This window comes from Harpegnathos saltator, unplaced genomic scaffold (assembly GCF_003227715.2).
Source record: "Harpegnathos saltator strain DR-91 unplaced genomic scaffold, Hsal_v8.6 scaffold174, whole genome shotgun sequence".
Classification (NCBI taxonomy): Eukaryota; Metazoa; Arthropoda; class Insecta; order Hymenoptera; family Formicidae; genus Harpegnathos; species Harpegnathos saltator.
In genome coordinates this window covers 342941-357942 of record NW_020229955.1, presented here as the reverse complement: position 1 = coordinate 357942, position 15002 = coordinate 342941, and the positions used below count along the sequence as shown (strand labels likewise).

The 15002-nt window shown below is 45.3% G+C and overlaps 1 protein-coding gene across 2 annotated transcripts in view; it reads left to right on the top strand.

Annotated features, from left to right (window-relative positions):
* Positions 1–10509, top strand: part of pio (zona pellucida domain-containing protein piopio) — a 68547-nt gene extending 58038 nt beyond the window's left edge. For both annotated transcript variants that reach the window (XM_025297276.1, XM_011151677.2), the window contains exons 5-9: positions 4728–4895; positions 5294–5499; positions 5702–5864; positions 6242–6424; positions 6639–10509. In XM_025297276.1, coding sequence (XP_025153061.1) covers positions 4728–4895; positions 5294–5499; positions 5702–5864; positions 6242–6424; positions 6639–6842 — 924 coding nt within the window. In that variant the 3' untranslated portion in view covers positions 6843–10509. The remainder of the gene's footprint in view (positions 1–4727; positions 4896–5293; positions 5500–5701; positions 5865–6241; positions 6425–6638) is intronic.
* The last annotated feature ends 4493 nt before the right edge of the window (positions 10510–15002 follow it).

The window sequence follows — 15002 nt, the reverse complement described above, 5'->3', positions numbered from 1 at the left end:
GCAATTTATCGCATCTCCGCAGGGATGGTAGCCGCGAATGTACACTGTACAGCAGGGGGAGAGGAAGACAAGAAGAAGGGGGGATGCAACGTCAAAAATACCGGCGCTCCTCCGGTCCGGCGGGAAGATGCTGCCGCGAGATCTTGTATATCTTTATACACAAGCCAGGAAGAGTGGTCGCGAGCGTGAATGTAAATGAAATGGAAATTCCTTCTCCGGCGCGCTGAAACGGCACACGGGGGAAAATCGCGGTTCGCGTTCGCGGTGTGGACAGACGCGACGATCGGATGCATAAATTCGGTTGCCGAGTCGAGATGGAAGTTACCGTGACAAGGAATCCTCTCTCTCTCTCTCTCTCTCTCTCTCTCTCTCTCTCTCTCTCTCTCTCTCTCTCTCTCTCTCTCTCTCTCTCTTTCTCTCCCCCCCCCCTCTCTCTCTGTCTCTGACGTACGATCGTAATTGATCCCGCGGCTGGATCAAAAAACGACGTCTCATTTTGCGATGCCTCAATTACGGAGGCTGCGAAAGATTTTATCTCTAATTTTATTGCGAACAAAAGAAATAAATTTAGTGTCTTGCACACCGAGTTCTGATTAGTTTAATCGACTTTTTAAAATTTCCATCAGAGAGAGAGAGAGAGAGAGAGAGAGAGAGAGAGAGAGAGAGAGAGAGAGAGAGAGAGTCAAGTGTCCTCTCATCTGATTTGTTAAGATAGAAATTAATATTTGATTATTGTTGAGCTCTTGACTATCCCGATTATTATTCGTCGACTAGCTTAATCCGAGTTTGCTGCGAGTCATCCTGAGGAAGTCACGAAGAATAATTAAAATCCAAAAAGACACGTCTTGCGCGTAACGACTGCTGATTTTCTGTCATCCGAGCGACAGCAGGCGGAAATTTTCGAAATTGCAAGAATAAGAACATTCCTGTGGCAGGTTTCTACTCAGTCGATTGTCCTCAATTGTCCCAATTGATCGTGTCTCATTCAGCCGAATATCCTGCATATCTACAGACACGATATTGTTCATCGTCATTGAGTTTTCGCCCGCGCTCTCCTTATTCCGATTTCACGAGTCGTGAGATCTTCTTTTCCATGGGGATGTCACACGAGCGAGTACCGAAGGCGACCTGGCAGGTATCCTGGCAAAAGATATCCTCGCGAATAAAATCTGCGGTCGCTCAGAATCGAGTCGAGTTTACGGTCCTCTCTCGAACGGAGGAACCAGTCGTTCCCGAGACCGGCGTAAAGATATAGAAATGCGAAGCTGAAGCGCGGAAGGAGGAGGGGGGAAAGAGAACAGCGGCAGACCGCGGACGCAGAAGAAGAGAGAGAGAGAGAGAGAGAGAGAGAGAGAGAGAGAGAGAGAGAGAGAACACGACGGATGCTGGAAGAGAGCAGAAGATCGGCGCGTCGCATCCCGACGTTGCTTCTTTTGCCCGCAGGACTTTCTTCGTATCGCGTGACAGTGTCCTGCTACATCGTCGTCATGGGTATGCCACGTACGGTAAGGAAAGGTGATCAGGACTGTAACCGGAGACACCGGTGGCGGGGGCGGCGGGGAAGGGGGGGGGACGCCCTCCTCCCCCTCCGCTGTCGTTCCCGTGCCGTAAAAGTCTCGCGAGTATCCCCGAGACCACGCCGGTTGCTAGGTGGGTGTGAAACGTAAAGCCGGCGGATCTCTCAGCGCGGGGCCGATGCACCGCAGATTGCGAGTATCCTTGCTGAGGTCGAACGAGAGGAGACTCCTCCGTCGAAGGTCGTTGCCTGCTCGATATACCCGGTGCTCGTCTAGGAATTCGCAGCATCAGCGGCCCCGCTCGGGCTCGCGCTCGCTCTCGAGTCGAAGCGCGCGCTCCTGTTCCGTTCTGGCGTCGTCGCGGTCGCATAGCGAATGTCTCAAGTACGTGTCGTCCTTTCAATTCCAACTTCCGCGTCATTCCGCGTCCGCGTCCGCGTCGCGACGAGCGTCGCGTGTGCTACGTTGTTTCAGCTTGAGAGAATTAGAAGAACGTGTTTGGCATGGCGTTCGCCATGCATTCATGCAAGCATACGCAAGTATACCAGCTGGATGCGATGAAACATTGCGCGGCGCGGCGCGGCGCGACCGCTCGCTCGCGCTTCGACGATCACTCGCGATGGGAAAGCCCCGAGGCGCGCAGCAAACGTAAGCGCGGAAAAATGAAGTCATCGAGAGAGGGAGAGCGAGGAGCGCCGAGGAGAATAAGCAAACCTGAGAGATCAAATTACCGTCTCCTCTCTCTCTCTCTCTCTCTCTCTCTCTCTTTCCCGCGAGCGCGAGCGGGAACTCTATCTTTCGGTATCGATATAAAACGCGGAATTTACGCTCGTCGCCGCTGCACCGCTCGGCCGAGCACCGTTTCTCCGGTGCTTTTAATATAGCCCATTAACTCGCCGATGCGCCGTGTTAGATCGCCGACATGGCCGATGATCGCGATATTCGGCATAAATCTCCGCTGCGAGCTTTCGTACAGCTTCGTACTGCGCGATAAGTATCACAATTTTGTATGCAAATATATCGCTCCGACGATTTACGTGCCATGCGTGTCTGTGTGTGTGTACGTGTGTGTGTGTGTGTGTGTGTGTGCGCGCCTTCTCATGATAACGGCGAATTATGCATTATGCACGCTTACGCACGCGCGTGGCGTGTTCCGCACGGCAATGTCGGGCGGCAAATTAATATTATCGCCTCATCGGATTACTTACCGAATATCTCGTCGGCGCGACCGATCGCCGAGTATGAGATCGAGCTCCGGAGACCTCCTTTCGATCCTCGCCGAGGACGCGATCAGTACCTCCAAGTACGATGATTATCCGTCTGATGATTATATTCATTGTCCGTGGAAATGGCAAGCGAACTCTCTTTGATTACGGGCAACCCTCATTAGCGATTATCGTCGGTATTAATGATGATCGTCGTTCGCCGGCAGGCGACTACTGAAATCCGAAATCGCAGACGGATATTCGGATTCGTTTCTTCGTGAAGCTTGCAGAATCGCGCAATGAAGCAGCCTCCGTTCGTCCGAGGACAGAAATCTGGAAAAAGATCGTCAAATAATCAGAGGGAAAGGAAGAGAGAGAGAGAGAGAGAGAGAGAGAGAGTGGAGAGAGAGAGTGATTGCGTAATTGTTCGGAGAAGAAATTTCCACGTCGCGTAACGAGAATACACACGGTGAACAAGTGAATTCACGACGGAGGAAACGACGGGAATGTAAATTGATGCGTAGGTATTCCCTTTCCGAGTGTCTCGGATGAGCGAGACGGATTCGATGCACGACAGAGAAAAGAAGAAGCAGCGCGCAAGCAGCGGTCCGGTTTTTGCTGGCGGAGTGCAAGGACAGAGACGACGACGACGACGACGACGACGACGACGACGACGACGACGACGACGACGACGTTGGCAGACTACTACTGCTGCTGCTGCTGCTGCTGTTGTTGCTACTGTTGCAGTAGCTCTCTCAAGTCCAATGCAAAAAAATCGAGATGGATGCTGCGTCAGAATCAAGTATTAATTAGACGCTGTGATTTCATGCTGCAATTTAATATTCGTGCAATTTATCATGTATACTTGTATCTATCACATTTTTATTGCATATCATATTATATCATATTATATTGCGTAATAATATATTATTATATTATACTATTGCTTTACTGCATGTATATTGTATTAAAATGTAAATAAAAGTGGATTTGAACCTCAGCAAAGTTTCCTTTCGTTTACTTTTGCGCGTCTCATTACATTTTCCTAACACTCGAATATGAATAATTTATAACACTGAGAAAGAGAAATTTGTAAAACTTTTTAAATTTCCTGCCGAAGATGTGTGCTACTTTTTCGCTAATTATGTTCTCCTCATATTAAAATGCAAAGAATTGAAAAGTTGAGAAAAGTCTCTTTCCTCAGGCTTCTTTCTCAGGACTCTTCCACTCAGGTTTTCGATTTTTCTATCAGAAGATTGAAGATTTACCAGCTTAATCGAAATTGCTGCAATTGTAGCTGCTGCAGCAGCGAGAATCTGCAGGAACATGGTCGCGATTTCTATATCTATCTCTCTGAACGATAATAAACGGACCTCCCTGAGGAGGATTGCGACATTCGACACCGAAACACGGATACACGTCGGCTATGCGTAGCCGAACAATGGCCGGTGTGATTCTTTCACCTGGATATAGCGCTACACCTGGACCCACGTTAACGCGATCGCGTCCGCTCCGGATCCGTGCGCCGATACCTCAAACGAAAATATATATCTAAAGTAATAATTAATAATAATTGTCTAAAAGAATAAATTCACAATAATTATCATCACAGAGTACCACCGTTCAATCAATAATAAATATCGCTTCTCTCTCTCTCTCTGCGACAAAATCAACTGAAATATTCACGATAAACGTTACTAATAGATTCGCCAGAAATATAATCTTTACCCGGGAATTCCAAGCAAATCAAGTATATTTCTGCGCACTTTTGAGTCGAACGTCAAAGTAACAATTATATGACGCACGATTGCGCGAATCCTCGATAAGGACGATAGAACGAGGATAACGCGGTAACGCGTTTATGGGGGTAATGGGGGGGAGGGGGTGGGGAGGGTGGCTGTTCTCGATTCGTCGAGATTTGTTGCTCGCGGGGCGATTGTAGGCGCGCTGGATTTAGTGGTATCGGTCCGCTCACGGTGCCCCGCATTGTCTTTCTGTTTCGCAGGAGGACGGCGGTATCGAGTACTTCAACACCATAGTGGTGCAGCCACACCTGAAGCTGGTCACGAACCAGGGCAGAGGTTTTCACGTGAGATGCAGATACCAGACGCGCGACAAAATCGTATCGAACGATCAGACCTACGTAGCCATGCTGCAGTCGTTGCCGTTGCAGGTAATAAAAACGTCGCGTGTAACTCTGTCGCAATTCTTCCGCGATATACCCGGTCCGTTAAAACGTCGGTAAAAGTTGGCGTGGAAGCGGAAAGATTGCGACATCCGCAGCGGCGGCGGCGGCTTCGCGGCTTCCGTCCGCGTATGCTGCCGTTTATGCACCCCGTTTTAGTTTCAGCGACTAAAATGTCGCCACGGCATTTTGAGCGAATCAGCGCGAAATTCGTGTTACTTGAAATTTTATTGATTCGTCCGCTTAAACGGCAGAATATCCCTTTCGGATCATAAATACGATCAGAAATAACGATAAGCAGAATAAAATTGCGCAAGGGGCAAGGAAAGGAGAAGAAAGAAAAGTGAGGTGTATTCCAACGCGTTGCGCTTCTTCCATCTTCACAGGCGACCGCTCCGATGCCGGGGTGCACGATGAAGATCTTCAGCGGCGATCCGACGCAGCATCACGTGGCGGAGAACGTAAAGATCGGCGATCCTCTGACCTTGGTCATCAGCATTGACAAGCAAGAAATGTTCGGCCTGAGGATATCCGACTGTTTGGTGCGCGACGGTCTCGGCTCGAGCGAGCAGTGGCTCATCAATGAGGAAGGGTGAGTTGATAGGGTGAGCGATCATCAAGCGCTTATCACGATAAAAGGCTGGATAATGAACGAGCGGAGAGATACAAGGAGGGAGATGGATTTTATGACCTGAAGAAACGAGCGATTCCGCGCGCGCGTGCGTTTTTCACTGATCTCTCCTTTTCTCGAATTGTCGAAGAAGTCGATCGATCCGCCCGTCGTTCGGTTTCAGCTGCCCGATCGACAGCGAGATCATGGGACAGTTTACGTACAGCGACGACAAGACAGAGGCCAGGGTGAACTTCCAGGCGCACAAGTTCCCGTCCACGGCGAGCGTGTATTACCAGTGCAACGTTAGGCTGTGCATCAAGCATGGCAGAGGATGCAGTAATACGGTACCATCATCATTATGATATGACTCACGTTTTATATATACAATACGTGTGTGTGTGTGTGTGTGTGTGTGTGTGTATATACACATACACGAAGAAAGAGGGCGCAGGGAAGGGAGGAGAGGGGAAATAATTGCTCCGCGGGGAAGTATTAATAACATTGTTATTCATCCTCCTCTAACGACTCGACGATAGCAATCTAACGTCCGAAATATCGTGTCGAGGCGCTTGTAATTCCCATCGGTCTTACTTTAATAATACGTTACATGAGAAGGCGCGCGCGCGGTATTACGTAACATCTGACCCTGAAAAGGAATACTCTCCGACGGCCGCTTCTCCGAGGACTTACCGAGAGCTTCATTGCTATTCCCGATTTACAGCCGCCGTTGTGCAACTCGATAGTCAGACGACGCAGGGACGCTGCCGATGACGACGAGGTGAAGGGTGTCGAAGGCTTGGATGGTACCCCGGCCACGATCGAGGTCTACAGCGGTCTGTACGTGAACGAAGCTTCGGACGTTGGGTCAAAGTCAGACTTCTCCGAGGACGTCTTTAAAGAAAGGGTGAGAAAGCCGGAGCGGGAGCGCTTCCGATATTTTCACGATAATATATGTAATAATGTCTACGAGGTCACACGAGGCGAGCAGCCACCGCCATATGTAGATATATATTTTTTTAAGCCACACTCCAAAAGTACCACTACATGTGTCATAAATTCTCCGTATTCATAATTGGTCTGTAACTTTTTTAATTGTTCGTTTCTCGTTTATTGTTCAGGCGATCGACGATCCAAACACTATTTGCATATCGCAAAGAAGTTTCGCCATCGGGATCGCCATCGCCGGTCTGATACTGATGCTCGCGGTGGTGGCCGCCATCCTGGTACTGCTCGCCAAGAGGCGACACAAGAGCGTCTCCACGACAGGATCGTCCATCTACAGTGGACCCTACACGAACACCGCCTACAGCCACAGTAGTTAAGTCCGCTCGTCCGCGGTGCGAAGTCTACGCGAGATCGAGATAGCGGACGCGCGGCTCTTCGCAGACTTTTCCTGCGAAGGTGCGCGCTCCGCGCGGTTTTGTTGCCGCGCGCGGTATCTCGACGGGTCGCGAGGCGACAAACTCGATCGGCGATGATGATTAATATCAGGCTGATACGGTTGCTCTCGATCGCGTTGTCGAGTCGAGATGCAACTGGGCGTGATGCCCAGTCAACGAAACGCGAATCTCTTGCTCAACTGCCGATGCTACTGCCTGTTCTATCTTTGTCTTCCTCTTCTTCTTCTTCTTCTTCTTCTTCTTCTTCTTCCTCCTCCTCTTCCTTCTCTTCTATTTTAGTTTGTTGTTTCACGCGACACGTGACGTGTCTTTGGCTGGAGCAATGGCGGTACGCTTCGAGGTATCCGAACAACCGGTACTGGTTGCTTCCTCGATACTGAGCTTTCCTATTCTCTTCGTCTCCTTCATCGCACGATCCTCCTCACGTGTCGTTTCTTTCAAACGAGAAGATTTCACTCGTGCGTTCGGAGCATGAAACTTTCTTCATGACAGTCTCGATGATCTGTGAAGCGAATTCTAACGGATCTATATTTTTCAGTTGGTATACTTGGTCTGTGCGATACTCGGTCGGATAAGACAGATCGTTTGATATGAGGAAGAGGATAAGGATATAGAGCATTTTTATCGGAAAAAAGTATTTTTGCAAGAGGAAATTATATTTCTGGAATAATCGGTGCTTGTTCGGCACACACCGATTGAAATCTGTCCGGAACGGGGTTGTAAATTTCTCGTTTTCTTTTGTCGTTTCGTCTGTTCTTTTTTTTTTCTCTCTCTCTTGTGAGAATAATCCGCTAGCTTCGCTTCCACTTGAACTGTCGTGCTGAAAAACGAAAAGTCGTGCTCTCGGGGTAATGATCGTTCGCCGGCGCTTCGTTCACAGCGCCTGTGATGAGCCTGTGTGTACACTCTTTAGCGAAACTTTTTACCGTTAATTCCGATCGCGCACGTCTAACACGAATCGACACGGCTCAGACTCTGTCGAGTTGCGTCATTCTAATATATACACATACCTACCTACGTACTGTTACTATATTGTACACTAGTCTGGTATACGCTGTCCTACCTAACATACACAAACGCATACATAAACAACATGAAAACACACACACACACGAAAATACCGTCCAGTTGCGGTCGTCTCAATAATTTAATTCAATTACACGCGCAAACTCTCACCCTAGCGATTTAAGTTGCAGTCGACACTCCACGCCAATTCCCAGATTCAATCAAATACTCCAGTGATACATCGCGGCGTATCACTCTTCTCTGTTCTCGCGGCATCTCCGCGCGTAATCGCCTACGTTTCTGGCATTCGTGCGACCGACATTCTCTTCGTCGCGAGCAACCTCCGACTCGCATTCTTCTCAAATGCCGCTGCAAATACTCCAAACTGTCGCTACGAGCGTACAACTTGATACTCACGGCGGTTGATTTTCGCGCCGTCTGATCGGGAAATCCCGATCACGTTGCGGAGTTGGTGCAACGTTGATTTGACTCTTTGAATGCACAGACAGATGGAATTCGCTTCGGTGATGAAGCTGAATGTTCCCCGGCTACGGTGATTCTCTGAGCGCGGTCGGAAACTCATGTACGATATAAATCTCAAGAGATTAAAGATAACAATCGTTAGATAAGAGAACGTAGCCAAGTTTCAACATGAGGTCTGTTCTTTTCCGAGGATTAAATGTTAACACTTTCAGAAAATAAGAAGAAAGAAGATACGCGCAGCTTGAAACTCGATGGAAGAAAGAGGAGGAAAGAGAACTAGTGCGAAATGTTGTAGGAAAAGTTTTTCGTAAAGGAGCAAATCTGTGAGTGCGCATTGTTGGGTGTGCTTCCGGCGAAGTATGTGTATGTGTATGTGTACGTGTATGTGTGTGCGAGCGGACCATTGCCGTTGTAGAGATGCTCATACACTCAATCTTATGTCGCAGCTGAAGCTGAGCGAGGTAGAGAATGAATGAGGGCGAGAACTCTAAAGGCCCCTCCCTCCGCTCTTACAAATCATTGCGGCAATGTCTACGAACAATGTCTGCAATGCACACACGAGAGAGAGTGAGTGTGAAGATACGCGAGCGCGCGCCGCTCACGTCCGAAGCGTACAATCAGATTTCAGTAATCAGTCGCGACGCTTAAACGTGTTAATGTTAATTAGTCTAATTTACAAACGAGGTGCTGCTCCAATGTCGGTATTCCGAATTCCTCCGGCAAGAAGCCGCGTTCCGAGCGACCGCGTCCCGTCATCCCGCTCGAGCGGGAAAAAAAAACAAATGTTCTTCGAGCGGTTCTCCCGGTTATTCCACAAATTCCTCGAGTTCGTCGGACTCGGCGTCGAGGACGCGGCGAGGAGGATACCGACATCGCGCCAGCGTTCGGGTTTCGCGGAGCGTTTAGATTTTAACTGACAAAGGAGACAAGAGGAGCTCTACTGCCAATTACGCGCAGTCGCGTAACGTGGGTCCGACGTGGTGATGGGTACATGATCATAAAATTTACATTTACAAGAGGAAGCGAACACACAAACACACACGCACACACGCACACGCGCGCGTAACGTAACTTGGTAACTCATAAAAGCGCTAATACGCTAAAGACCGCCGCCGCGCAGGCGGCGAAGTGCGGTGTAGTTCTTTTCCGGGAAACGGTAATGTATGCGACAGCTGCTCCGGATGGACCCGACGGTGCGTCGAATGCGAGACGCGACGCTGACGCTTCGTGGGCGCCGTCATGCTTTCGCGATGCAAGAGCATTTTACCGATCAGTCTGGAGGCTGTTCTGTACGCGCGAAACTGATGCACGCGACTGAGTCACGTATACGTTGTAGAAGCGGACGATGAATATGATAAATGTGCCTTGATAGATGGATAGATATATATATATATATATATATAAACATGTATATTTTTAAATATAGTTTTATATTTTAGGTATATATGCTTATATATATATCATGCACATTGAAAAATTGGAAGAATGGGTCTCCAGATACGGAGAGTCTCGCTTCTACGTCATTATTTTCTAGTAGCTTTTAATTTTTTCACTATGTTTTCTTTGCAATACAAATACACACACACACACACACACACACACACACATACACACACGCACATGTAATTTAGGGCTCTTCACATCGCGTGTATTGTTACAGTCTCGAGACGACGTACGTGAATTTACGTTTTAACGTACTCATTTACGTTTACTCAGGGGCGAGGTGTTATTTCCTCTTATATTATTCCGTGATACGATAACGCAAACTGACGACGCCCACTTCCCGTTCTAGTGCTATCCCTCGAAAAGTGCAATAACTTCGAACGCTCCGGAGGTCCCCGGAATTTCTGTCGAGGGTTTGGAATCGCTCGGCGAACGCATTGCGCGCGTTAATCTCTTGCCGCGCCATGGCATTGGTTCATAGTGATCATTGGGGACGAAAAGTGGCTGTATAGTATTTCTTTTCTTTTTTTTTTTTCCTCATAACGTAACGCGATGCTCCCAATGTTCCCGCAATGTTCCTCTGGACCCTTGTCAAAAGGATTTACAACGAATTCGTGTAAATAACAGAAACTTAATAAATCTGATAACCATATAAAAATTATGTTTCTTTTCTCTTCATATTTGCCTTCTCCAGTTATCCCAAGTGTCTCGCCCGTGTAAAGTCCGAGGTAAATTTCAACAATACAATTTTGGGACAAAAATAATAAGTAAAAATAATAAGACTGAAGAAATATTTTATAACTCTTAAGATAACTCTACTATTTAGATACGTTTACTGCAGAAAAGTTTGCTTTGCAAGATTGCTTCCCAATGATGTAATCCCAAAACAACAAGATATTTGATTTCTACTCTTTCCGCTGGATTTATATCTTATAATATCTGTTATTCGACTCTTACCTTGCTTTTGCCTTGTTTCTGTGCTTTTTAGTATTTATTTTTCATCTCTTAAGCAGAAAGAAAGAGGGAAAGAATGCGTAGGGACACGTAGGGCGGGGGAAGAGTGAAGAGTAGCAAGTTGGGATTTGTAGCATCAACGAGGTGATATATAAGTATTGTCAATCCTGGGTAATTTTTCATATTGACCAAGGGGGGAGGGGGGGCCCCAAGGGACCCCGGAGGTAATCGAAGAGCGATGATGAATAGCGACTGCTATAGCTAATACAGCTCAAGATAATACAGCTAGCAACTGTCGCCGGTGCGCGGCGAGCAGGCGAGAGGCGAGAGGCGAGAGGCGAGAGGAAAGACAAGCGGCCACTACTTCGTGCTTTACCTCGTCGCACCTACCCAAACCCAAACCGCAAATCACCATCGTTAGTTGCTGGATCGAAGCCGCGTTGTGGCCCGAGCGGCTGCGAAGCTTCTCCATCCCCCCATCTCGGCGCGCGCTCACTCGTCAGATTTATGTAATTAATAAACTGTTACAAATATCGAAAAACGCTACGTGACTTTATATATTGATTTTAATCCAGTTTATATCTCCACGAGCTCTGTAAAAAATTGTTTTGCAACACCTTATACGCAGGGTGTCTCGCGTGACAATTGTTGCAGAGCTCGCGAAGACAGAGCGAGTTAAGTCAAACATAAAAGTCTCATACCGTTCTGCCATTTTTCGGCTGCTTAAGCTAAGATCAAGTACGAAAAGGTCTAGATACACTTAACGTGACGATACATTTATAATCGACATCGCCGCCGCCGCGTTGCCTTTTGCATGGGCCGTGTTCTTTCGTTACATTTCTATAATTATATAATAACTCGATTCGTTATTGCGAATGTCGCAAAATAGTATAGGAATTTTATATTTATCTCAATTATCCGTTCTATGTCTCCATGAATTCCTCGCGAGCGAGGAATTCGCGAAACATATTCTGTACACATGTGTTGTCGGTCGCAATTTCAGTATCATTGTTTCAACTTCGAGTTATTAACTTAAGGAACGCCAACGTGTGTATACGTGTGTTTAAAATAAAAATTATTCTAAATTTTCTCACGTCTCGCGATCCTAGGAGACATACATGCATACACACTGGCATTCGGCCTGTTTTCTGTATTAACCCTTTGAGGCACGTATACAGTTCCACAGATGATCCGAATCACATGAACATTTATATATACGAGGGTTTCTGGGGTCGAATCCGTTGTCAGATTTTCGAAATTCAAGATGGCGGATCTAAAATGCGGACGCAAAAATGGAAAATCGCGATAATTTCGGTGACAATGAGTTTTCTACCTCGGATTCGCTCGATCAGCGAGCTCAAAAACTAACCAGAGTACAATTTTAGATAATTTAATAAAAAAAATTCTATGAATTCTATGATCTTGGAAAATTAATTTTGGAATTTGGACCTCAGATTTGTAATCAGCGACCCAGAAAAACCCAGAAAAACCCGCAGATCTTGATTTCGAGCAAAAAATTCACTCATAGTTCGTGGAAAATGATTTTTCTCTGTAAAAATGTGTATTTTTCACACTTTGTTTATTTACAATAGGATGGACAACCTGTGCAAAACACTTTTCAAACTTTCATGTGTGTTCCCATATCCCGTATAAGAAGCAGAAAAAACGCAAAAAACCCTCAAATATGAAATATTTCAGAGGATTGTGAGAATAAATAGATGGTAAATATACTTATCACTGTGCCTCAAAGGGTTAATAATAGTCTTTTGAGATATCTTCCGATATCTTTTGCCCATTACTCCATACTCTGTTACCATCCATGCTTATTTCGATTCGCTATGTTTCATATTCCGGTCACGATATTCCTCAGAGGGCGCTAGTGCACAGCGAGATTTCTCTGGTATGCTAAAATCCCGTAAGACCAATAGTCTTTACGGTATCTCGTCGTAGACACGTGTGACAACTCTTAGTTTCAGAGTCTCCGCCTACGAGCCGCCACTATACTTACCAAGAAATTGAAATCGTGGTCCCGACGACATGTAGTGAATAAGGAAAAGTAATTTAGTTTTAAGGAAACAAAGCGAGCGATGTTTTATCCAATATAGATAAAATAGGTTAAGTTGCAACACCTTTTGCATATTTTTATTCAGTAAAAAGAAAAAAAAAAAGATTGAGATCGCAGTGCAACCCCACAGTCACACAGTACGTTTCTTTATATTTTGAAACATTGGCAAATTTCAAACAAGGCTGTAAACTCAGGTAAAAATCACGATGGCGGAGGAATGATTTGAAAAAAAAACATTTTAAAGCTTGAACTCTTTACTTCTTAGTAATTTTAAATTCATAACGTCAATAATGTTCATTAATAAGATATAAGATTAGTTCAATGAGGAATGACAAATATTTAATTTTCAATCTTTTGTTATCTTCACATTGGAAATTGATGTGAAAATTTTGGGCTCTTTATCAATTGTTTAGCAAACAATGTGCGTCAATTTATTTGTCCGCTATAAGCAATCAAAGCCAAAAGGAGATTTTTCTCTTCAATAACACAAGTATACACGGTTTTGGACCTGAGCAACCAAAAGCTGTTTCTAAGGTAATTTGGAGCGCTGAATCCGAATCTTCAATTCGTTTTTTAAGATTGGTTCTAGTTTTCGAGATATTCAATAAATTCATTTTTTATTATTGACAATATTTTTGACAATTAATGGCTATTTTATTCAATTAAAAGTTATATAAATCAGAAATGAAGAGCAGTAAAACTGAGTCGTTTGTATGTTGTTTGGGATCCGTTTCACGCATTAGAGTCCAACAGTAGTCGCTCATCATGCCATCATCCCAAAATCCTTGGTGTCGTCTTTCGATTCTCGCCATATCTTGGTGTAGCCGCTCTCTCCTTGCTCGTCGCTCGTATCGCCTAAGTTCCCAGGGGAAAAATCGAGATGTGAATGCAGGAAACTGAATTTTGAGAGACATTCGAGCTCCAATCTTGCGGTAATTTTGCAACAAATTGCGGATTATTTGATAAACGGTAGAAGCGCCTGATTTCTGTTTCTATATACAGTGACTTTTGTTCGAGTGTCAAGATATTTCCACTCCTGCAACCGTGATGCAAGCAACTCTGCTTTTTGTTTCGATAAATTCAAATCACGAATCAAATCACTGAGTTCACTTTGCGAAATTAAATGCTTTTCTTCCATGACAAAATCGCTTCCACTCGCTCGACGGCGATGAAGTCGAAGTTGCCCGGGCATTTGCACTTATACCTGGACAAACTGGCAATGGATCATTGCTCGTACGTGGAACTGGCTTGGACACTGATGATACGTCACAGGATATTTATACTGTGCTAGTTTTTTGTTGCCTTTATACCGACGACATTCGTCAAGCAAAAGTAGCAATCATCTACATGATTTTTTGGTTCTCTCCATAGCATTGGCAATGAAAATGAAAAGTACACATTTTCACCGAGCGACCGCTTGTACAGCTTTGTTCTGCACGCGTTACAGAAACATTTCGGCACCCACGGCTTGTTAGTGTTTGCTACAGAGAAACCAAAGTAATGCAAATACGCATCTCTGAGCGCATTTGTCATTATTTCGCCGCTTTTCCCGAGCATATAACATCCGCAAACGTAACAAAAACACTTTGAATCGACTTTGCATCTCTCTGCATTTTTACACGTTCTTAAACAAAAGCAACACCATTCGAATACAATTGAAATGATTTTTCTAGCGACGCCCACATGAGAGTCGTTGTGACAGCGCAATGCTGCCAACATGCGAGAACTCGAAAACTAGAATCAATCTTGACAAACGGCGGACTGAAAATTCGGATTCAGCGCATCAAATAACATTAAGAATCGTTCTTACCTGCTCGGGTCCAAAAGTTGACCGGAATTTGTAAACTTGTGTAATAGGTAACTGAGAGTCAAAACACACTAATCAAAAATAAAATTAAACTTTTGATCCGTCAACTATCTATCATTGTTGAGGATAAACTTTACTACTGCTCTGTTGTATAGGTGATTTTTCTGATATATAAGTGGAAGAAGAAACGGTGTATCTTGTAAGACAAGAATCAATAAAACCGGGCAAATTATCAAACGAGAGTGGTTTTTTTTTTATTGAATTATATATAATTCGTTTTTGGAAAATATGATATAATATATATAATATATATGTATATAATATA